We start from the raw sequence: 24,080 nt of genomic DNA on the forward strand, positions 1-24,080 counted from the left end.
GTTGGTCCTCAGGCCGGTTTTGTTCAATATCTTCATTAATGATCTGGAGGATGGTGTGCATTGCACTCTCAGCAAGTTTGCAGATAACACTAAACTGGGAGGAGAGGTAGATACGCTGGAGGGTAGGGATAGGACACAGAGGGCCCTAGACAAATTAGAGGATTGGGCCAAAAGAAATCCGATGAGGTTCAACAAGGACAAGTGCAGAGTGCTGCACTTAGGACGGAAGAATCCCATGCACCGCTACAGACTAGGGACCGAATGGCTCGGCAGCAGTTCTGCAGAAAAGGACCTAGGGGTGACAGTGGACGAGAAGCTGGATATGAGTCAACAGTGTGCCCTTGTTGCCAAGAAGGCCAATGGCATTTTGGGGTGTATAAGTAGGGGCATTGCCAGCAGATCAAGGGACGTGATCGTTCCGCTCTATTCGACATTGGTGAGGCCTCATCTAGAGTACTGTGTCCAGTTTTGGGCCCCACACTACAAGAAGGATGTGGAAAAATTGGAAAACGACCAGCGGAGGGCAACAAAAATGATTAGAGGACTGGAACACATGACTTATGAGGAGAGGCTGAGGGAACTGGGATTGTTTAGTCTGTGGAAGAGAAGAATGAGGTGGGATTTGATAGCTGCTTTCAACTACCTGAAAGGGGGTTCCAAAGAGGATGGATCTAGAATGTTCTCAGTGGTAAAAAATGACAGAACAAGGAGTAATGGTCTCAAGTTGCAGTGGGGGAGGTTTAGGTTGGATATTAGGAAAAACTTTTTCTCTAGGAGGGTGGTGAAACACTGGAATGCGTTACCTAGGGAGGTGGTGGAATCTCCTTCCTTAGAAGTTTTTAAGGTCAGACTTGACAAAGCCCTGGCTGGGATGATTTAGTTGGGGATTGGTCCTGCCTTGAGCAGGGGGTTGGACTAGATGACCTCCTGAGGTCCCTTCCAATCCTGATATTCTATGATTCTATGAGTGCTCTAGCAACTGGGCATCCTACGGAACCTATAGGTTATCATTTCAAAGGAAGGCCTCTTTCTCCTGGGGGCAAGCCAAGAAGCAATTAGATGCTTAATTCCAAGATTAAGCCTGGAGAGTTTCCAGATGCCTTTGCCCCCTGCATGCTGACTGCAGGCCCAGGCACTATTCCTCCCAAGTATGATGTTTGCTGTGTCTTAACATAATAAACGTTCAAAGCCTCTAAATGGAACAAAGAGGCTTCGGAGGTTTGCAGGAGGATTGGGAGGGAAGGCATGGAAATCCACCCAGCATCTAGTTTCACTGCTCTTGGCCCAGCCTCGGCGCAACAGATCCACTTGGGCTGAAAACATCAGGCAAGCCGAGAGACAAGTCTGCTGCTGGGGTGACCAATGGTTGCAGCCCCACAGGCACTATTAGCAACCGGCTGGAAACCTGTCGTTAATTTGCAGAGACACGAAGAGAGAAATATGCTCTAACGACTGCTAAGCTGATCCAGGCTCAGTTTCCATTCCTACCACAGGAGTGTCACAATTCACCTTTAAGTAACAAACCACAAGCAGAACCAGCAAGCATCACAGCCTCGGAGATATGCAATATATATGCATGGAAGTGCGTGGCACCATGCAGCTTTGAGTCATTCCCCTGGGCACAAGGGGCCTGCTTCTGCTCCGACTGAAGCAATTGCGAGACAGCAATGAAAGCGGGATTGGGCCTAGAGTAAACTGCCATTCTCCCTGCACAACAGGCACTCAAATATTTGCTACAGCTTGCGGGCTGGTTGAGGAGACAACACTGCAGAGAGGGAGAGAACAGAACGGGGAAAAAGGAGCACGTGGTAGAGGGAATTGGTAGAGAGAAGCAGCTACGAGTGAAAACAGAAAGCAAGGCCAGGAGAGAGATAGGACACACAAAACAAGGGATGGAAAGATGGATGGATGCCTGGCCTTGGGATTACACCACTGGACGGGGACTCAGGGGTCCTGGGTTCATGTTTCTGGCTCTGCAACACCATCATGTAACTTGCCAAAAATGTGACTTGACTAGGGATCTCTAGGCATTGCTCTAATGCAAATAATAAAAGGACAGGGGGAGAACAGACAAAAGCCTGTGGAGACAGGCAACAGAGTCAGATACAACACATGGGGGCACGGCAGGCCAGAGAGGACAGTTTGCTGCCCCAGTGCCAGAAAGATCAGACAAGGGTGGAAGGTATCCTGAAGAACGCTAGGGAATTCCCACCAAACATAACCCTCTAGGCTTCTAGGGCACTGAGCTCTTCCAGCTCCCCTCCCACCTGTCCAGCCGCTTCCCAGCATTCCCTTCAGGATGCCCACCTGCAGCTGTGTGTGTGTTCTGCTCCTGGCCCCTCCTCTTCTTCCATACTCTCCCCCAAAGTAACCTCCTGGCTCCAACTCTGCCTCCTCTCCCCAGCCTGTGGTCTGCCTTTCCAACACTGGTCAGCTGGCACTAAATGGCGAGCAACTGAACTCCCAGTAGTCACCTTGCCCCAAAACATTTCTTTGCCACTACGACGAGTTCACTGTCCTCCTCCTCCTCGCTCAGGCCCAGATGCTCCATCATCTTCAACTCTTCATTTTCCTTCTGAACATCCCAGCTGCTCTCAATAGCCACTGCAGTACAGAAACTAAGGGCTGTCTGGAAACATGCCACATTTGCTTTTTTGGGATGGGAGCTATGGCAGGAGGAAGGGGAAAGGAGAAGAGAGGCATAGAAACAATCTTACCTCAAGAGCCTCGCGCAATATGTCTGAGAAGAGCTTGCACGTCAAGAACACAAGAAACAGGGACAGCAGACGATGGCATCTTCCACCCCTACTATTATCTAGAGAGACCTTTGATGTCAAGCTTTAAGAGCCCCATTGTAAGAAATCCAGCAAGCAGCGTCCTTAGTTTAGTAACTTCCCCTGTACCTCTAAAATCTATTCTCTGAAGTTTGGCAACTTAGTTGACCAGGGAACGGAGGGAGTCATTGCTCCGTCTGGAGCCAAACATAGCACAGACAGAAGTCAAGCTAGCTTCCTCCTACATAGCCCTGCCCACTGCTATTAAATCCTGACCTTAAAAGCATAACCCCTGCTGTTCCTCTCCTGGCTCCCCACACTGCTGGGAGGGCACCCCACTCCCAGCTGACTGCTAGCCCAATATATGTTGGACCATAAACATTCTCTCTCCAAATGCTCTCAGCAAGCGATTGGCAGATCTGTTAGAATTGTAGCTGGAGGAAAGCAAGGCTCTGCATACAGACTATCTGGATAAAGCACGTGTGTTAACCTGCTCCTCCACTATCTGAGACAGCTGTCACTCTTAAGAGGTTCATTTCAACCCAGAACCCTTTGCTCCAAGGCAATCAATCTTATCCCGTTGCAGTCTCCCTGTGGTTAGAGCCAAGTCCACACTCCTCCTGCTGTTAAAAGTTGTACAGCCACGGAAAGTACCTACTAGAATGATCAGGCAGCACTGCCCTCAGCACTGGGGAGCTCAGGTTCCAGCAGTCCTTCAAGCTACTTTTCTCCTTCCTTAGTCAGCAAGGCACCTACTTCTCTCTCACCTGCAGTTAGTTTACAACAACCTCTCCCGTCCTGGAGGCCCAAGTGATTTCCTTCTCATTCAGAAAAGGCCCCCTTCAGATAAGCAGTGTTGGGGGGGGGGGGAAGGAAACAGGTTTCTCACCACCCTCCTCCACACTGTGTCCTCTCCTGGGCCTGCTCTTATTTCTGAGCAAGCTTTAACCCGAAAGCAGCTGACACAGAACACGTCTTGTGGGTCCCCACAGTGGCCTACAGGAAGTCCATTGCACCAAGCAGCAGGGAAGGCAGGTTTGAATTGAGGGCAGGCAGTCACGTAAGGCCAGCACAGTCCTGCTTCTAGTTTCCATGATAAAGGCAAGATCTACTGCTCCGTAGCAGCATCTAAGGAAGCTGGATGATCCCCCTTCTCAATGGGGAGGGGAGTTTTGCTGAAAAGAGATGTGAGCCAGGTTATCAGGATGGGGGCAGGAGGGCTCCTCCTAGACGTGAGAGGAGAGATGTAAGCATTTTGAAATTAACATCATAGTTTGGAGCAGAGGTCTCAAACTCAAATAACCATGAGGGCCACATGAGGACTAGTACAGTGGCCCTAGGGCCGCACCACTGACCAACCCCATGCTGCCCTGGCCCTGCCCTACTCCACCCCTTCCGTGAGGCCCCCACCCCTGCCCCACCTCTTCCCATCCCTTCCCTGCACCCATTCCAACCCCTTCCCTGAAATCTCCACCTTTTCCCTGCCCCCAGGGGGAGCAAGAGGGGTGCAGGGTGCATCAGGGGGCTCAGGGCAGGGGGGCAGGGTGCAGGAGGGGTGTGGGGTGTAGCAGGGGGCTCAGGGCAGAGGGTTCAGCTGCAGGAGGGGTTCAGGTCCACCAGGCAGGCTCCCTGCCTGTCTGCCCTGCCCCCATGCCACCTGCCCTCCAGGTACCTCCCACGAAGCTCACATTGGCCGGGAATGGGGAACCGTGGCCAATGGGAGCTTTGGGGGAGGTACCTGGAGGTGCAGCCAGGGCAACACACAGACCCCTGTGCTGCCCTTCCCCCAGGTCCCAGCTGCTTTCCAGAGCAGCGCCGGGGGGCAGGGCAGGCAGGCAGGGAGCCTGCCCTGCCCCCAGTGCGCACTGGGACGGAGCCACTCTAGGTGAATGCTGGAGGGGGCGGGGGACCGCAGGGAGCTGGTGGGCCGCAGAAAATAACCCCGCGAGCCACGTGTTTGAGATCCCTGGTTTAGAGGGCCAATATTCACTGAAGTCAGTCATTTAAGCTTTTGGCATTAGGTGAATGAAGGAGAGAGGCTTCCACAGAAAAGGAAGTAGGAATGATATTCTGCAAGGCTTCGAGAAGGGACAGCATGGGGGCAGGGCAGAAGATAACTGGAGAGAGAAAGTGAAGCCTTTGGGAAGATGCAGGCTTGCGCCAGACCCCACCATCCCTAACCCAAATAATTACCTGCCCCGCCTAGAAAGAAGGAAGTGAGCAAAAAACAGGTGCCCAATACAAGAGTAACGAGCAATCTCCTTCATGTGTAGCTCGGCTTCCGACAAGCCATTAAAATGGGGTCCTGCCCAAAAGGCAATTAGCATAATCTCAAATCCAATCAGTAATGCAGATCGATCCCACCCCCAGCTTTCTGGCAGATTCACTTCCAAATTCTACCTATGCCCCCCAAAACAATTGGTGATATTTTTACAAGCAGCATCCTCCTCACTCTCAGAGCAGGAAGATGTAAATGGCAGTGGAGAGTGAATTGTTGGTGTATGTACTGTGAACACTAAAGGCAATTGTCAGCCTGGGGATCAAAGAGAAACTCCTCCAACAAAGCAATCTGACTGTAATTACACAGCAACCAGCTGCTCCACCTACTCTGCATGGTGCATCTAGAAACAAACCATTAATGGAGCAGGAGCCTGACATGCTATTTGAGGCTCACATCAGTGATGTTCTCTATACAAGAAACAACATAGTTATGTTATATTCTCTCCAGTCAGCACTCAATTCCTCCCTCGAATTTTCCCAGAGCACACCTAACTGCTCTTCTCTTTTGAAACCCAGGCAGATCTGCCCATCGTGACTTGACATCTTCCTTTCTGGATTAAAGATTGCACAATAGCAGGAAGCACAAGTGGTCATTTTCCACACAATCAGCAAGAAGGAGAACCACTAAAACAGGGCTTGGAAAAGTACTGAGGGGAGAAAGAGGGTTTCAGTCTCATCCATGCAGAGAACATTCTCAGCCAAAAGCAAAACCCACCTAGTTATTTCCTCATCACTTACAGAGAGTCGAGACTAGAACACTCAGTCCCTCCTCTGACCACGAAGACAAGTTTACCCAAGAAAGCCCCACTGAAGTCACTGGGGCTACCAAGTGCCTAAAGATAAGCGTGTGTGTAAGCATCTGCAGAGTCTAGCCCTTTGAGATCAGGATTCTACCTCCTGAATTGGGGTGGAGGAGCCATTTCCGCCATTATTATGGGTTTCCTCCTTGTCTGGTTTGGAGGAAAGGTTGGGGTGCTGCTATTCCTTTCAAAAGTAAGGTGATGTTCAGACCTCCGGAAAGACCCTCACAATTTGAGCTTTGTGTCAGATGTCAGGGCTCTTTTCTGCCAGTATTCATTTACTCTTACTTTCCAATGCCTGCAGAGATGACGAGCAGCACCAGCGCTCTGAATGCCCCTCCACATTGCTAAATACAAAATTCCTGGGGAGGACAAGTAAACTGCCCTCATGACTCCAGCTTGCCCACATGTGGGTGGCACTGAGGCACTGACAAACATTTCCCTGTAGCCGCTCTATTAGGTAGGTAGTTTTTTTTCCCCCTGCCTGACACACATGACCCCACTTCTCATTGCTCCACAGCATCTTCAGGACAGATGATACTTAGTGCAACTCCCGCTAACAGACATTCCCACTACTTACCCTTGTTCCCCCTCCCGCCATACACCATAGACATGGGTCACCGAGGTGTATGGTCAGCTTTAACTGGCACTACTAAAAACAGCCTCTATGCTGGGCACATGCCACCTGGTTCACACTTCCCTCAACATAATCCTCCCCTTGCACAATACAACTCCCCCCCACCCCGAACTCATTGCGCCCGTTTTGCTGCATGCGTCTGCAGCTCCAGATTTACCCCCACCCTGGAGGTGGCTACCCCTGGGCTTTAAATCCCCAACGCAGCTTCTGCCCCCGCCCCGGGGCATACAGACACCTGCTACCCCCTCCATACAACTAACACTGCAGAGGGCTCCAGCCCCCATACAGGCATCCATATCCATCCCCCCAGGGCAATGTCCCACACACACACCCCCCTCTCCCCACCAGGCAATGCGTCCTCCATTTACACCCCCCCGGGGCAATGCCCCCCATGCAGGGGCCCCCAATCCCCAGGCAATGCCCCCCCCATTCACATACCCTGTACCGGGCAATGCCCCCCATGCAGGGGCCCCCAGTCCCCGGGCAATGCCCCCCCATTCATATACCCCCTACTGGGCAATGCCCCCCATGCAGGGGCCCCCAATCCCCAGACAATGCCCCCCCATTCATATACCCCCTACTGGGCAATGCCCCCCATGCAGGGGCCCCCAGTCCCCAGGCAATGCCCCCCCATTCACATACCCCCTACTGGGCAATGCCCCCCATGCAGGGGCCCCCAGTCCCCGGGCAATGCCCCCCCATTCACATACCCCCTACTGGGCAATGCCCCCCATGCAGGGGCCCCCAGTCCCCGGGCAATGCCCCCCCATTCACATACCCCCTACTGGGCAATGCCCCCCATGCAGGGGCCCCCAGTCCCCAGGCAATGCCCCCCCATTCACATACCCCCTACCGGGCAATGCCCCCCATGCAGGGGCCCCCAGTCCCCGGGCAATGCCCCCCCATTCACATACCCCCTACCGGGCAATGCCCCCCATGCAGGGGCCCCCAGTCCCCGGGCAATGCCCCCCCATTCACATACCCCGTACCGGGCAATGCCCCCCATGCAGGGGCCCCCAGTCCCCGGGCAATGCCCCCCCATTCACATACCCCATACCGGGCAATGCCCCCCATGCAGGGGCCCCCAGTCCCCGGGCAATGCCCCCCCATTCACATACCCCCTACCGGGCAATGCCCCCCATGCAGGGGCCCCCAGTCCCCGGGCAATGCCCCCCCCATTCACATACCCCGTACCGGGCAATGCCCCCCATGCAGGGGTCCCCAGTCCCCGGGCAATGCCCCCCCATTCACATACCCCCTACTGGGCAATGCCCCCCATGCAGGGGCCCCCAGTCCCCGGGCAATGCCCCCCCATTCACATACCCCGTACCGGGCAATGCCCCCCATGCAGGGGCCCCCAGTCCCCAGGCAATGCCCCCCATTCACATACCCTGTACCGGGCAATGCCCCCCATGCAGGGGCCCCCAGTCCCCGGGCAATGCCCCCCCCCATTCACATACCCCGTACCGGGCAATGCCCCCCATGCAGGGGCCCCCAGTCCCCGGGCAATGCCCCCCATTCACATACCTCGTACCGGGCAATGCCCCCCATGCAGGGGCCCCCAGTCCCCGGGCAATGCCCCCCCATTCACATACCCCCTACCGGGCAATGCCCCCCATGCAGGGGCCCCCAGTCCCCGGGCAATGCCCCCCCATTCACATACCCCGTACCGGGCAATGCCCCCCATGCAGGGGTCCCCAGTCCCCGGGCAATGCCCCCCCATTCACATACCCCCTACCGGGCAATGGCCCCCAGTCCCCGGGCAATGCCCCCCATTCACATACCCCGTACTGGGCAATGCCCCCCATGCAGGGGCCCCCAGTCCCCGGGCAATACCCCGCCGTGCACGTGCACATACCCCCCACCGGGCACGCGCCCCCAGCTCGGCGCTCACCGGCAGCTGCCCGGGGCTCACCGGCCCCGCCCCTCCATCTTGCTTTTCCGGCGGCCGGTCACCGGACGCCCAGTCACGTGACGCCCGGCTCAGCCGACTCCCTGGCCCGGCGTCTCCAGCCTGCGCGTGCGCAGTAGGGGCGGCGGCGGAGGAGTCGGGAGGGGGGGGCGGTGTTGCTGCGCCCCCTGGCGGCCGGAGCTGGCGCTGCGCAGGCCGAGCTCGCAGGGCTGGACCCAGCCGCGCGAGGGGTGCAGGGGCAGAGCCCAGGCCCGCTCCAGGCTGCTGCACGCTGCTGGGCCGGCTCAGGGCTCCCTCTGCTGGTTCCCCTGCTTGGGGGGTGCTTGCAGGGGGGCTCCCTGGCCGGGCCGGTGCTGGGGGGCTGCTCCCCGGCCTGGCCCCTAACCCAGCCCTCCCTGCAGTCAGTGGGAAAGGCACCTGTAGCCTGCTCCCCAGGCCCACATGGCCTCCCCACGCCCGCAAGGAACAGTCAGGCCTCAGCCCGTCAGCAGACCGGCTGCTCGGGGCCCGGGTTCATCGCTTTGCAGTTCTGGGTCGTTGCCCGCTGGGGTTTGGCAACCTCCAGTCTTCCCCGTTCCAAGATTTTCCCCACACCCAGGGATAGGGGGGATGAGAAGCAGCCTTTGTTTGGCAAGGAAAAGCTGAGATCCCGTGGGGCGTTGGTGGGACTCCAGGACCTGGCCCCACAGAGTCAAGAGTTGGTGATGCTGCCCCCAAACCCCACCCACCCCCACCGTGGGGAAGCAGATCCGGGTGCAGCGTGGAGTCAGAACCCAGGAGGAGAAATGCCCGCTGACAACATCAGGGATGTTTCCAGGCGCTGCAGGTTTAGCGGCCTGGCCTTACGAATCCTGCGTCAGCCTCTCACATAAATGTGATGCTCTGTCACCTCAGCGTTCACGTGGGTGTAACAAAAGCCACCACTACACTGGGCATGTTTCACTGTCAAGGACTCAGAGAAAGGAGCGTGCACCGCTCACGGGGCCAGAGGGGGGAAGCATGCACCAGGGATAGGCTGGGGCCTGTGTCTAAGCAATACCAGTGATGGATTATGGGGAGGAAAGCATGCACAGGGCAGCCTGGCATGTTCTGGGCAATGCTGGTCAGAGCATTGCATGAGCACTTCAGAGTTGCGTGAAGTGACATCTGAATCGGAGAGTCCGTGGAGCAACGACCCTGGGGCATAGTGGACTGGGAAATGTCTAGTGAGAGTAGCTGCTGGGAAATGCTTGCCACTGCTGCCCACATACGGGGAAGCTGGGGGAAAATTCCTCCAGGCAGTCTGATAAATGCAAATTGCCTGACACGCAGGGCCCTTCCAAGCCCAGCAATGTATTAAGAGGGGGATTTTGCACCTCTTTACTGAGATCCTTTGATACAGCTGTTTGAGTGCCCAGGCCGAGGGAACGCTGCAGGTTCAGCGTCAGATGCACTGACAGCAGCCTGGGATAGGACGGGTGGGCAAACTTTTTGGCCCGAGGGCCACATCTGGGTATGGAAATTGTATGGTGGGCCATGTATGCTCACAAAATTGGGGGTTAGGGTGCGGGAGGGGGTGAGGGCTCTGGGGTGGGGCTGGGGTGAGGGGTTGGGGGTTCAGGAGGGTGCTCCAGGCTGAGGGGTTTGGAGGGTGGGAGCGGGATCAGGGCTGGGGCAGGAGGCTGGGGCACGGGAGCGGGTCAGGGGTGCAGGTTCTGGGCAGCGTTTACCTCAAGCACCTCCCAGAAGCAGCGGCATGTCCCCCCTCCGGCTCCTACACAGAGGTGCGGTCAGGCAGCTCTGTGCAATGCCTGCACAGCCAATGGACGCTGCAGGGGCAGCGCTTGGGGCAGAGGCAGCGTGCAGAGTCCCCTAGCTACCCCTACGCACAGGAGCCGGAGGGGGGACATGCCGCTGCTTCCGGGAGCCACGCAGAGTGAGGCAACGCCCAGACCCCACTTCCTGACTGGAGAGGGGCACACCCCAGACCCTGCTCCCCGGCGGGAGCTCGAGGGCCAGAGTAAAACATCTGGGGGGCCAGATGCAGCCCCTGGGCCGTCGGTTGCCCACCCCTGGGATAGGAGCTTAGACCAGCTGGGGAATCCACTATCACTCGCTCCAGCCAGTGCTGTCAGACCATCACGGGCAACAAACCAACTCACCAGATTTTCATTTATATTTAAAAGAAAGAAAATCACAGGTTCCAAAGTTACCGACGGGCCAAGAACCACTGCGAAGGACTCAGCCCTCCAGTTAAAAAGATTTATTAAGCACTCGTTGTGGCACCAGCACTAAGGGCCGCTGCCTCCCAAGAAACCAGCAGGCTTCAGCTAAGCAGTAAGGATGCAGGAATCGGCAGGACAGTTAGTGCTTCTCCACACAGAACAGAGCAGAGCAAAACCCACTGTCGGTTAGGATGTCGCTATAAAGCGTAGCAAGTTTAGGAAGCAGAAAGGTGACCAAAGGCCTTTGTCTCTTAAACCTGTCATGGGCACACAGACTGTGCAAAACATTGTGCGTTAGCCCAATGCTAATCACTATCACACCAGCCCATGGACTGCGGGCATTCAGTAGTTAAGGCTTCTAAAGTGCTTTGAAGATCAGCCCTACACAGCTGCTAAGTAGTATTATTAGGGTGTCATACACATGCATCACAGATGTAATACAGAGCAGAGTGAGCAGTGGCTGTCACATGTGCACGCTCAGAGGATAGTAATGGAAGACAGAGGACGTGGTGATGTACCACAACAGCACAGGACAGGTGTGCACTGATGAGGTCATATACACCTGTCTTGCACAAAATAATACAGGAGAGGGCATGCAGTGAGAGTGTCTTATCCACACAAATCGATGGTAACAATACAGGGTACAAGGTAGGGATTGCATGGCACACACATGCACCTCAGCTGCAATAGCAGGTGTGCAGTGATGGTGTGAATCCACTCACACCTCAGGTGTGCTAACACAGCGACAGTTGTATACATAAAAACAACGAGGAGTCCGGTGGCACCTTAAAGACTTAACAGATTTATTTGGGCATAAGCTTTCGTGGGTAAAAAACCCACTTCTTCAGATGCCTGGAAGAAGTTCTCCATACATCTGAAGAAGTGGGGTTTTCTACCCACGAAAGCTTATGCCCAAATAAATGTGTTAGTCTTTAAGGTGCCACCGGACTCCTCGTTGTTTCTGTGGATATAGACTAACACAGCTACCTCTCTGATGATTGTATACATATAGCTCCATTGCACTAATACGGGACGGAGTGTGCAGTGATTGGGTTATGTATTCTACACACATCTTAGGGTTAGCTGCACTGAACTGGATCTGCAGGTGCAATGACAGCCCAGTATGTGAATTGGGAGGCAGGGACTTACAGTGCTGAAAAAACACAACCCAAGCAATTTGATCCTATACCCATTGAAATCAATGGCAAAGCTCCCATTAACGGTGCAGAATCGCACCCAAAGTGAACAAATCAACAGCTCACGGTACACCGGATTAGGGTCCCGACTCTCTATTTCCAGGGCCACATCCTGAGCTACAACAATTTATGCCAAACAGAGACTCTTCTCCCTAAAGCCTGTCAAGACCGACGAACGCCCTTGAACCACGTCCTGTAGAAAGAGTCTGATCAGCACATTTTGAGTTGCACCATTCCTTTGCTGTAGCTGCTAAATATGGTGGCTGCAAACTCACGAGGTTCTAAATTCATTTGTTCCTCTGCCCAGGATATGGCAGTGTGACGGCCTGCCTCACCATGGGTTAGCACATTTATGAAATGGTCACTTTAACACTGTGGTCGAGAAGTTCACAGTCGGGTGATTTTCAGTTTCGTAATTACACTGCTTGGAATCCTCACCAGCCAACCAAATTGTTCCTTTGGTTCAAACTGTGACAACCACATCCTTTTTAGAGTAACAGAAGCCCAGAGCAGAATGAGTCATTTGGTCCTCTGGTAGTGAGAATGAGTACATTGTTTTCTTGTTCTATCCCTCTTTTAATTTTTTAATGCAGACATGGGAGAGAGATAATGTTGAAGATCTGCCTCTTTGGCTGGCAATGCCCACCCTCCTGGCTCTCCTTACATTACCATAAGCAATGACTTCTTCGGAATGGATCTGGTCCAGCGTGGTCCCGTTTAGGAAGCTTATTTGTTGTCAGAGAATTCAGTGCTAGCTGGACAGCTCTTACTGTTGACAGGTCTCCTGCTGCTACTGCCCAGGTTGACTCAGAAACATAAGAAGTGCCACCCCAAGATAGACCATGGTCCATCTAGCCCAGTATCCTGTCTCCAGCAGTGGCCAGTAAGAATGAACATATCAGTCTACCTGCGCGTGCATCTCTCCAGTCAAGTGTCGGGGCGCACCTTCCTGGAGGGGGCTTACACCCTCAAAGTATATAAGACGGCACTCCTGACCAGCAGTCGAACCCCACATTGCAGAGAGGGGCGGCCAGCTCTAAGCCTCTCTTTTCCTTTTTCCAACTGATTGTTTAAAAGAACTATTTATTTCTGCTTTCTTCTTTCAATTTTTTTTTCTAAAATTCCCTGTGTGATATTTTTAAAAAACCCAGACAAACAAAAACAGCCCCACACCCTAGCCAACAGATGGCAAAAACCCCTAGGACGGTCAAGGTTAACTAGGACACTCAACGTGTGGAATATTGTGACACCCCATTTTGTTTTAAGCCAGTCAGCTGGAGGGCTAATGGGCCCTCCCACTGTTACTGACTGGAGGGGGGGAGAAGGGAGCGTTAAGCAACATGAAGAATGCAATTTCATTACATATGTGGGAAAATAATCAAACTAGACCCCCCTCCATAAGGCTGGCTTGTAGCACAGCGATACAACTCTCTCAAGGTGAGAGAGTGCATGGGGGACATTCTGGCCTGGAACGGAGCTCCTGAAAGCTAGAGCCACCACTAGGATATGACGAGAAAGACTCGGCATTAGACCTGAGCCAGCAGTTTAACCTGATATTTCCTAGGATCAGAGAAGTCGGGCAGAAGAGACCCATATGGCCATCCAGCACATTGTGCTGCAGCGCAGGGCGATCCCCAGCAAAGCGCAGCTGGGAATCAAACAGCAACTGCGATGGGAAGTTCTGTTTAGTGCCATGTGCCTCCCTATGGGCCTGAAATCAACAGGGGCTGGGGGGAGGGTTTCTATTGACTTCAGTGGATCAGCCCAAAGCTGGCATGGGGAATGGTGCACAGCCAACCTGGACCAGGAGAGGGACGCTGCTCTACAGAACAGCATGGACAGGGGTGGAGGGAAGGGATTGAAGCCCCGCTGGGAAATGCAACAAGTGGGGCTGCAATTGTAGGGACTGTGATGAAGACTCTCTCAAGTCTTTAATCTCATGATTTAATTGAGAATTGGTCCTGCTTTGAGCAGGGGGTTGGACTAGATGACCTCCTGAGGTCCCTTCCAACCCTGATATTCTGTGATTCTATGATTCTAAGTCTCCTCACTAGGGGCCGGAGCCCTTGGAAAGGCTCCTATTGACTTCAACAGGCTTTGAATCAGGATCAGGAGGGACCCAACCCATTTGCCAACCGTGCCCACCTCTAAGTCCACCCTGCACAGAAGACAAAGGCCTCTCTCCCGCGCCATCCCCCCTTCCATTGGCCCCTTTTCTGAGAGGGAAAAGGGCAAAGAGAGGCGGGAAAGGGGAAGCAGCAGCTGTGTGAGGGCAGACGGCAGCAAGAGGCAGCGGAAGGAGGAAGAGAGCTGTCAACTGGCTCCAGCGTGTGTCTCAGCACGGGGCGGGCTTGTGGTCGGGCAGGGCTGGCCAGCCTCACTCAGAGTGGAGGGACAAGGCCACCTTGACACAGGCGAGCTGCTTGGCACCGTTGCTCAGGACAACCTGGACGCGGTAGTCGCCATTAGTCAGCCAGGAGGGCAGCTGTATGACAGGCAAGTAGAACTCACTGGCTGGCAGGGAGTAGGAGCCCTAAGGAGGGAAACAGATGCCAAAACGTTAGCACACAGCAGCTCCCGCCTCACCCCACCACTGGCTTCCCCTGCCCCAAAGTACAAGCCCACTCAGGGGTGACTCCACCAAGCTTTCGGATTCTACCCCCATCCGCTCCCTGCCCTGCACCTCTTGTGGAGTCTCAGTCATGATCAAGATGAACAAATCAAGCATGTTCGAATATCCATAATTACTCATCACTAATTACTCCCGCAGTGGTGCCTTTTGCTGCCCACCCATTCCCGGGGGCGCCCTGCAGCCCACCGCCCAGTGATTTCCAGCTCAGCCTCTCTGCTTCTCAGCCACCTGCCTGGTGCAGAGACCTCTGCATCTGTGGGTTTTTGCCTGTATTCCCGGGCCCCCTTTCCACGGTCCGGGCGAGCTCAGTACGACTGGCTCTGGCAGTGTCTGGAAGGTGACTTTCTCCATTCCAGCCAGCTTCACCACTGCAGGCAAGTTACTCCCTGCCCCTGATCAGGGAGATTTTCCCAGGCCGGACCGAGTCCAGCTACTTTTGGGGCAGCGTTTCCCAGCAACGTTACAAGGAACCCCGAGGTGGCAGCAGCGATCAAAGCGAGCTGACACCCAATCAAATCCGTCTGGAACCATCCTTCTTAGGCCAGTTGAAGCACAAGAAGATCCAGTGATCACACAGCAACTGAGACAGTCCTCAGGGACTCCCTCGCCCCCAGCATAGCCCACAACACCGGGGGCCTTCCTGCGATGCTGACCCACAACGACTACAGAATGCCCCCAGGGATGGGGAGGCAAAGCCCCAGACCTCCCTGGCGTGGGCCTACTGGACCCAGACTCTGCCTGATTCCCCACTGCCTTGCACCGTGTGTGCAAAATGGGTGCTTCAGATTGGGTCAGAGCAGATCAGAACAGGTCCATCTAGTTCAGGACCCGGTCTCCAACAACGGCCAGTTCCTCTGACCTGACCCACGGGCTGCAAGGCAATGCTGAATCCAGCCAACACACAGGATGCCCTCTAACTACCCCTTCTCTCAGCAGCCGGTTTCTATTCTCTCTCCTCCAAGTGCTCACAAAGCCCCTTCCCCAGCACACAGACAGCTGACTGAGAGGGCAAGGGGAGAGGAGGGCTGCCATGCTGAGCAGGGGACCTGGACTTAGGGGTTGTGACCACCCTGCCCTTTCCATGTCACTATGTGACAGGAGGCTCCCTGCTGGCTCTTGGCTAGACGGGAAGCAGGGGTCCTGACAAGGAACATGAGGAGAACAGCTGGCTTAGCACTTACCTGTTTGAAGGGGCAGTGACAGGGGATGCCATAGCTGAGCAGGGGCTCGGGGCATGGAGTTCCGGGGGGGATGACGTTGTCCAGGATTCCGCAAAGGCCATTGTACGTGCAGCTCCCGATCTCGTCCAGACAGGGGACCTTTATCCATATGTCAACTACCTTCTTTTCCACGGTAAACACCGCCTGGGACAAAGGATTGCACACTTCACATACCAGAGAATCCCAGCTGGTACGGTCTCCCCTCCAACCTTCCCCTCCTCCAGGAAGTCTTCCTCTGTAACCTTACCATACACCAGCTTTCCTGACCAATCGGCCCATGTCTTGATTTCTCTTGGTGGTTTTAGACTGTAAGCTCTTCCAGGCAGGAAATGCACCTTCCTAAACTGAAGGAATTGGTGCTACTCCAGACTGACAGATCGGAAACCAGCCCTGTGTCTGCAAAGTGCTGAGTACTTAGGGCACAATGCAAGAGACATTTAGGATCAACAACACCTGAGAAAGCCATCACTGGGCTGTAGGTTTCCTATTCAGAACAGCTCAACGGAGACCCATCTTCCTCTTTAATTCTGTTCCCGAAAAAACACATGACTTTACCTAGATTGTAAACCCTCACTATCTCTCTGCAGAGCCCCTAACACAGCAGGGCATCGATCTAGGCAACTTCCAAGCATTACCACAACACAAACATGAAATAACAGCACTGGGAACAGCAGTAAAGGCTGCAAAGTCTTGCCCTTGGAGATGCCGGCACACAGCTCCCTCCAAACTCCAGGGCAGAATTTGACCCGCTCTGATTCTTTGGCATGAGCAGCAGCGTGCTAAAACACCACAAGGAGCTGCAGAAAGTTGATACAGAGCCACATACCACTAAATAAAAGAAGCGGAACAGAAATGTACCGTCCTGGGCAGCAATTCCCCTTTCGCCTTGCTGGGTGTTTGTTACCGTTGCAGCTGCTCGGCTGAGGGACAGGAGGCACTTGGTAAACAGGGGTGAAAGGCGGGCTAGTTCTTCTGTAACTTCTGCAATTGCAGCTGTGGCCTTGAGCTGGCCCTGGTTTCGTCCTGCCCTAGCATCCCCAGTGAATCCCAGCAGTCGTCCCTCTGCCGGCTGCAGCCAGGACAGGGCCACAGCAGCGTCACACCCCACGTCCTCGTTTATGCCAGAGGTAGTTGGGTGTGCCATGCTAGCAAAGGGGAATTCCCACTGGCTCAGCCCAGTGCTGGCAGTGATCGTGCCCAGATGTCAAGGGCAGGGGAGAATCAGGCCTGCTATCACTCGCTATGCACACTCTTGGGAAATGATCATAACATCGCCCCGTCAGCACTGGCTCTGCAGGCGGGGCTGCCTGCTGGTTAACACCCTGCATCAGAGACCGGATGGGAGAGTCCTGCCCCTGCAGATCAGAGCCCAGGGCACAGCAGGTGTAACTGCCCTCATCTAGCCAAGCCCTCGCCCGCCACACTGACACGGAAAAAGGGTGGGCCGGGGTTCACAGTGTCACTGATGGGAAGGGAGCCCTGTAGCGAGGCCTGCCGCCCCTTGCCGCCCACACCATCATATGATCCAGCTTGCATGGTTGGGGAACTTGCCACCAGCTGCCCTTCCGCTTTCAGCCCTTGCCACTAGCAGCCCTTCCGCTTTCAGCCCTTGCCACCAGCAGCCCTTCCGCTTTCAGCCCTTGCCACCAGCAGCCCTTCGCCATAGCAATCCCGCCCCCTGCAAGGGGCAGACGCCCTGCAATGCCCACCTCTCAGCCGTGTTTGCTGCCTGGGCGGTGCGTGTCACTAATCTCTAAAGGCCAGACCCTCTGCCGTGGGTCCCAGGAAGGTGTGTGGGCTCAGGAGGCCCCCAGCCTCCCAGCTGCAGTGGGTGCTGTGCACATGGGGAGGAGCTTTAAGGAAGTGATTATGTTCGTTATCGGCGTCTCCGCAATCAGGAGCCTAGCCTGGCAGTTGGGGGTGGATAATAGGTCTGCTCCCCATGTCCCATGTTCTGGGGCGGGCGGGCAGCGGGGGGGAGGTTGCCTGGTAGAGAGGTATCTCCCACCTGCCTCTCCGCATCTCCTGGAGTCCTATCCCTCCCCCGCCCCTTCCTCTTCTCTCACTTCATCTTCCAATGAAGGTTTCCCCTTGTCTCTTCCCCTCCTCCTGACCTTAATCTGACTCCCCCAAACAGGGTCTCCCATCTCTCTGCTCCCCCCCCCGCATCCCCCTTCTCATTGCTTCTGTGTTCCCTCCCTCTCTCTCCCTCCCCATGTTGCCTCATTCTTTTCTTTCTCTGAACACCCCTTTGTGGCCTTTAGCTCGGTGAAATCGTTCCCCACCTGGGCGAGGAAAGATCAAGGAAACAGCCCCCATTGGAGCTCTCCACATCTAAAACCCTTATTCTCAAAGGTGCTGAGCGCTCAGCAGCTCCCGCTGGCTTCGCTGGGATCTGTGGGTGTCCAGGATTTGCCAATCAGGCCACGGCAGTTTCGGTGCCCGCCTTCCTCAGACTTGGCTGCGTTCCCTCAGCGGCGAGTCCAAGACTCATTCATCACCCCAGCCTAACACAGACACCGCCAGGTTGCTCCAGGGAGCAGGAGGTGGGAGCAGCTTGGATCTTACCTAGTTCCACTTCCCAGGCTGGGCCCGGGGGGCGCGGAGAGGGGCTGGGAAGTCACAAGGGAGTGACTCCACACAAATAAATGGGCTGCTTTAACTTTCCTGAAGGGAAGGGGAATAGCTATTGTGGTACGAGCACCTTTCTGCCGCTGTAACTGCATCCATCCTAGGGGTTGCACTGATCCATTTTAGTAAAAAGCTGCAGCTCAACAGACAGACCGTGCACAGACCAAGCCAGCCTTCGGTCCCCCAGCAGCAAATATTGCTAGGAATAAGAAACTCTGGGCCCTGGAAACTGACTGCAGCAGTGGAAGGTCTAGGGCCGGAAACCCGCCCCAGGTCTACAATCCCCGTTTATTCACACCTCTTGCGCATTGCAGAGAATTGAAAGGCCACCGGGGACAGGTGTTATGGTTGCTTTTGGCACGTTCTTTCCCAACACTCCACAACACGTTAATGGACAGATCCTGTGTCTGAACAGGCCTCTCTGGCGGGCTTGCCCTTTTCACATACCTTCAGAGGTGAGACGATGTCAACACCACTGGAAACCGCCACGCTGACTTTCAGGTCCCCGGGGATGTGGATCGGGTCCGGGGTTACGGACAGACTCTTAATCACAAAGGGATCGGTCCCATTGCCACAGTTCTCCCAGGAGAAGCCACCAACCTACAGGATTCAGAGAAGGAAAGGGTTAAACAGTCTCTGCACTCAGCTGGGCTGGCTGGCCTGGGAGCAGCACTCTGAGCTGGCATGCCAAGGAGACTCAGTTGTCATGTTCCCCAGAAACACCATAGGCTGCCGCAGGAGGGAAGGTGCTCCAGTGGGTTCGTGAGGGGCTCCGAAAGGAGTCCCCTCCAGCCCTTCACAGCAGGAGAGACGGCAGCTGCACTTCAGAGTTCTGGAGTGTGAGAGCCCCTCAGAATTCTATTGTGGGGGCAGAGAACTCCATCCATTTCACACACACACACACACACTTACTGATGACATTCACGGGGGGAAAGGAGCTTTTAAAGCATGCAGTCAAAGGCTGAAGAAATAGTAACACTGTACGAACATTTCAGGAGAGATTTTCAAAAGCTCCCAAGGGATTTAGGAGCACAAATGCTATTGCTTCTGGGATCCTAAATCCATCAGGCATTTTAGAAACTCTCCACCTCAGGCAATAATTATAAAGTCTTTTAATACATTTGAGCCCAGCACATGCGCCTCTATCTGGCATTTCCAAGCTTCCTCTTGAATAATGCTTAATAATGCTTGAAAAACGTGCATCTCCCAGATTTAACATGTGTCTAGAAATAGCACATTTGCCAGTGACGTCACCAACAAACACTAGACTCTGAAACTCAGAGGGCTTGTTTTATTAACAGGTTCTGAACTGAGTATGTATGGCCTAGTCTACACACACAGTAGCACCAGTGTAATTGAAGGTGTGGTTTCATACTGATTTAGTTAAACCAGTGCAGTTTTGTGTGTGGACAGTCTTAAACTGATTTAAATCTGGTTTAATACCAGGTTAGCTGGTGTCGGTAAATTAACAGGTGCAAGCTAAACCACCAGAAGAGTATCTACAGTGGTTTGCCGTACGGGTTTATCTACACACAGACGTACCAGTATCACTTAAATCAGTTTTGTTACACCAATGCACCAACTTTTGTGCACAGACTCTTATATTAGTTTAAAACTGGTTCGATCAGTTCAGCTTGTACCTGTAAATTTACCAACACAAATTACACCAATATAAGGCAGATTTAAGATGGTATAAGAGCATCCATGCACAAAACTGCACTGGTTTAACTGAACTGGTATAAAGTCACACCTCCAGTTCAAACCAACACAACTTTGTGTGCACGACTGGGGCTAAATCAAATTAAAACCAATTTAATTCAAACCAGTGCAACTTGTATGTGTAGACAAACCATTCGAAACCAACGTCTATTTATCCACAGGCAGCTACAGCAGAGGCAACAACAGCTGCATTGGGCATCCCCTCACATGGACTCACCAGCATACCTTGCTCCTGTAATGGGACAGACTGGTTCTGTGGGGGCAACCCCTCTGATTTACTGTCAGTGCCATCCCACTAATGTCAGTGGGATTGCCAACATGTCACCAAGAGGAGAACTTGTCCCAGTAGCTCACCTCTGTCTAGTCCTAGTAAATTTCAGCATGTGGCATTCTGCTGGAGTGGGTGTATTTCTATAGATTCACACCTCCAATATAAGAACATAAGAATGGCCACACTGGGTCAAACCAATGGTCAGTCTAGGCCAGTATCCTATCTTCTGACCGTGGCTGGTGCCAGATGCGTCAGAGGGAATGAACAGAATGGGGCAATTATTAAGTGGTCCATCTCCAGCCATTCAGGCCCAGGTTCTGGCAGTCAGAGGTGTACGGCCACCCAGATCATGGGCTGCTTAGCATTTCCATGGAACATCTTGTGCTGCCGACTCAGAGTGCCTAAGTCTGAGTCATGGATAACTCTGCTACTTCTAAATAACATTTCTCCAGCCATATCAAAGGCACATGTCCCCGGGAAGGGACAAAAGCCCAGGTCCAGTCTGAAACTTTATCACTAAAGCCGTTTACTTAGTTTGAGTGCAAACACACGTCTGAACAAGCAAGAGACAAGGTTTTGTCCTCCTGGATAACTAAAACAAGCCCAGCTCCCTGGGAGGGGATAGTACTGAACTGACCAATGTGAGCTCAGAAGGAGCACAGAGTAATTGTTCTGACAGGTGGGGGCTATATGGAAAAGTACGGAAATGCTGTTTCCACCAGTTATAGCTCAGATAATGGGACACTAAAATCCCAGGCACTTACTCCCATTGGATGCCCCTTTTCACTGCCACAGCGGTGGAAAGTGGCCTCAGTATAAAAGCGAACCAGGCATCGATTCAATGTTTGCTTTGGACTAGATGCTCTTGTATAATGGTTTGCCACACACTGAAACCCTGTCCTGTGCTCACACATGGCTCAGAACCCTACTGGGCATGCTCCAAATGATAACAGCTTTTACTCTTGCTGTATTTGGCTTAGCAGAGCACCGTTTCGGAAACCCCATGGGGAGATGAAGGTCTCCTTCTTTTCAGCAGACACACCTGGTGCCCCTAGTCCTTTGGCATAAGCCAATAGCAAAATGCCCATTGCACTAGCCTGGCTTCATCTTACCAACACCCAGCACTAGCCAACTCCCTTTCCAGGGTCCACATCCTTTCCCATCTATCTACTACAGCTTGCATGTGGCCTCTGGCTGCTTGCTGCAAGCGGATCTGTGGGACAGGAGGCAACAGTTAAAGCAAGAGCCAGGCTCAGGGGTACATGACCGACACTGAGCCTTTCACTTCCAAGTCCTGCATTCGAAGGCTGGGGATCACGATGGCTCGGGAGACAGGAGCGGGAAAGGGAGCCATGCACTGCTACGCCTCTGTCTGAATCTGGCCGAACTGAAAGCTGTCAACCCAGACTGTTCCCCGCACCCAGGTGACTTCACGCCATGCTGGCAGCACGGAGTGGCTCTAGCCCTGGCATAGCCGGCCTGGGGGGTTCACATCAATGAGGTGTAATGCCAGCGTAGCAGCTCTTCCACACTATCACTCCACCCTGGAAGCCAGCCCCAGCAATCCTTGCTCCTTTCTGGGCTCCTTGGGGGTCACTGCCAACCGGCGTCACTTAGAACAGGCCTAAAGCTGCCGAATTTCAGGCTGAGACAAATCCAAAGCACAGCCCCATATCAGCAGAGCATAAAGGGGGGTTACACACATCTCTGCACCTCCCTTCCCAAGCTGCACCCCTCAGCTCATGCATCCATGTCCGTTCTGCAGCCTCTGTGCAAAGAGTTACATGCTTATCTGCCTAACCTTGAGTTTTTGGACAGAGCCTCCGGCTCTGGGGAGATCTCTCACACCCACAGAACCAGCTCCAACTTTTCATGACCTTGGCTGGTGAGGTGGTTGCTGCAAAAGCAGAACTGACATTTAAAAGAACAAAATGAGAACTGAAAGTTGGGCAGGGCCCAGCTAAAGCAGCTCCTGAGCCCGGCCTCTGTGCTGGCTCTCTTGCGGTCACAGGGCTGTTATTGTACAGATTCAATAACATTGCAATCTACTTCATGTCTGAGCTATGGTCCAAATGGCAAGGCGGACTCCAGGAGGTGGGTAAAGAATGGGACAGCCATTAGGAACAGCTCAGGCTACAGTTATCCATAGTATGCGGGTATGACTGAGGGAAGCTCCTGGTGGACAAGCATCCATGTCACCAAACCACCACTACTGAGACCCTCTCTGGCCATGGACACAGGCAGTGCCAGCTCACAAAAGGGCAAAGCCTTTGGGGTCTGATTCCCCACCTGGTGCCATCATTTGTACCCATGCAACAGGAGCTCGGTGCACTGCCCCATCAGGACAGCAGCAATTCACATCTGCTTGGCACAGGTATAAACAACTCCACAAGGTGCAGAGCCACAGGGATTCGAGCTCATTGTTAGCAGCACCGGGTTACAGGCTGGCAAGCAGCCCTGCTCCCACACATGGGCGGGCCGGGCAAGCAAGCAGGGTGCTACGCCCGTAGGAATCCAGGCCAGCATGCACCACTGCTCTCCTGGAGACAGGAATGGGCGTATAGCCCCATGCTGCCAAGGGTATGCAGTCCCACCTCTCACGCTGAGTCCCTGCTCCCCGTCGGCCTTCAGAAATAATAACGATACAGAGCCGGCTCTTGGAAAGGGCTTTTCATTAAAGCCACACTTGACTTTTCCTTCCAAATGGTTAGTTAATTTATACCCCCAAAAAGGTATTAAAGAACTATGTCAAAGATCAAAATCGAAACACATGGAAACGATCGAAACACGACGTCTCCACTGACCTGATGGGAATTTTTCTCCCACTCTCGGTCTGTGAAACCTTTGGTGATTTAGGCTCCTGGTCCCGATGCAGGAGGGGACCCTTTTTGGAGACCTGGAAAATCCTGGCCAGGCAGGAAAACCATTTCCCACCCAGCTCTCCCGCCCTGGCTGCTGCCCAGGGCTGGGACCCCGCTCCCCGGCCGGGCTCTCCGTCCACACAGGCCAGCCCACCCCAGGCAGTCAGGACACTCGCAGGCTCCCGCACTCGGCACGTGTGGGCTAGTGCTCGTGGGCCCTTAGGAACCTGCGTCTGCCCCACGCCAGAGCCCCTGACCCGTCCCCCAGTGGGGTGAAGCCCCCTTACCTTGCTCAGCCTCCGGGACGGCGGCCCCTCCACCAGGAAGGGCTGCCCCCACCGGCCGCCCCGCACGGCTGGGCACAGCTGCAGGGCACAGAGAGCCAGGACCAGGGCCAGCATCGCTGCCGGGGCAGGCTGAAGCCCCGCGGGCGGGAGCCGGGAAGGGAGGCGGAGAGGCTCCGCTCCGGAGGCCGAGGCAGCCGGGCTACGGCGGGGTCTGGGTGCCGGAGCGGGACGGGCAGGGGAAGGCGGCGGCGGCGGAATGCGGCTGGCTCGGCCGTTCTCGCCCCAGCCGCTGCTCGCCTCCTCGCCGTTCAGCCGCCTGTCGCTTCCTCTTTCGGGTGGGTCTGGTTCAGCCCCGGGCAGGCGGCGCAGGGCGCTGGGACGGGGAAGCAGGCGCCGCTCAGCCGGGAATGGATGCAGGGAAAGGGGCCCTGCCCTCTGCTGGCAAAGAAGGGCTGAGCTAAGGCAGCTCCCTGTCCGCCTGCCCTGCCTCCCCTACCACCGGCTCACTTCTTGCTTCCAGCAGCCCCAGGCAGGGACCAGGGCCCCGCTCGGCGCTGTGTAGCCACAACGCCAGGCAGTCCCTGCCCCAAAGAGTTTGCAATCTAAGTAGAAGGCAAGAGACCGCAGGTGGGCACCGACAGACACACGGGAACCAG

The 24,080-nt window shown here is 54.5% G+C and overlaps 2 protein-coding genes across 3 annotated transcripts in view; both read right to left on the reverse strand.

Moving 5' to 3' along the window:
• The window catches only part of LOC144269000 (proton-coupled amino acid transporter 1-like), a 49,508-nt gene extending 41,086 nt beyond the window's left edge, over positions 1-8,422 (reverse strand). The window contains exon 1 of one of the 2 annotated variants that reach the window (XM_077824422.1): positions 8,386-8,422. The gene's annotated coding sequence lies outside the window, so the exon portion shown is untranslated. Of the gene's footprint in view, positions 1-8,349 lie in introns of both variants that reach the window. The other variant, XM_077824423.1, reaches the window with a different exon arrangement.
• A 2,208-nt stretch (positions 8,423-10,630) lies between these two features.
• Positions 10,631-23,823, reverse strand: GM2A (ganglioside GM2 activator). Its single transcript, XM_077824470.1, has 4 exons — positions 23,425-23,823; positions 18,734-18,886; positions 15,617-15,799; positions 10,631-14,336 (listed from the first exon to the last, which is right to left on the reverse strand). Exons 1-4 carry the CDS (start codon positions 23,536-23,538, stop codon positions 14,181-14,183), a joined length of 606 nt encoding a protein of 201 aa, XP_077680596.1. The 5' UTR covers positions 23,539-23,823; the 3' UTR covers positions 10,631-14,180.
• Positions 23,824-24,080: the final 257 nt, after the last annotated feature.

Source organism: Eretmochelys imbricata, chromosome 8 (genome assembly GCF_965152235.1).
Source record: "Eretmochelys imbricata isolate rEreImb1 chromosome 8, rEreImb1.hap1, whole genome shotgun sequence".
Classification (NCBI taxonomy): domain Eukaryota; kingdom Metazoa; phylum Chordata; order Testudines; family Cheloniidae; genus Eretmochelys; species Eretmochelys imbricata.

Bases quoted from the DNA above. Each gene is read 5' to 3' on its own strand.
- GM2A (XM_077824470.1), bottom strand. From the start codon at position 23,538: ATGCTGGCCCTGGTCCTGGCTCTCTGTGCCCTGCAGCTGTGCCCAGCC. The intron at 18,887-23,424 runs GTAAGGGGGCTT...TGAATCCTGTAG, and splicing joins CGTCCCGGAGGCTGAGCAAG to GTTGGTGGCTTCTCCTGGGA. The intron at 15,800-18,733 runs GTATGTGAAAAG...CCTTTGTCCCAG, and splicing joins ACATCGTCTCACCTCTGAAG to GCGGTGTTTACCGTGGAAAA.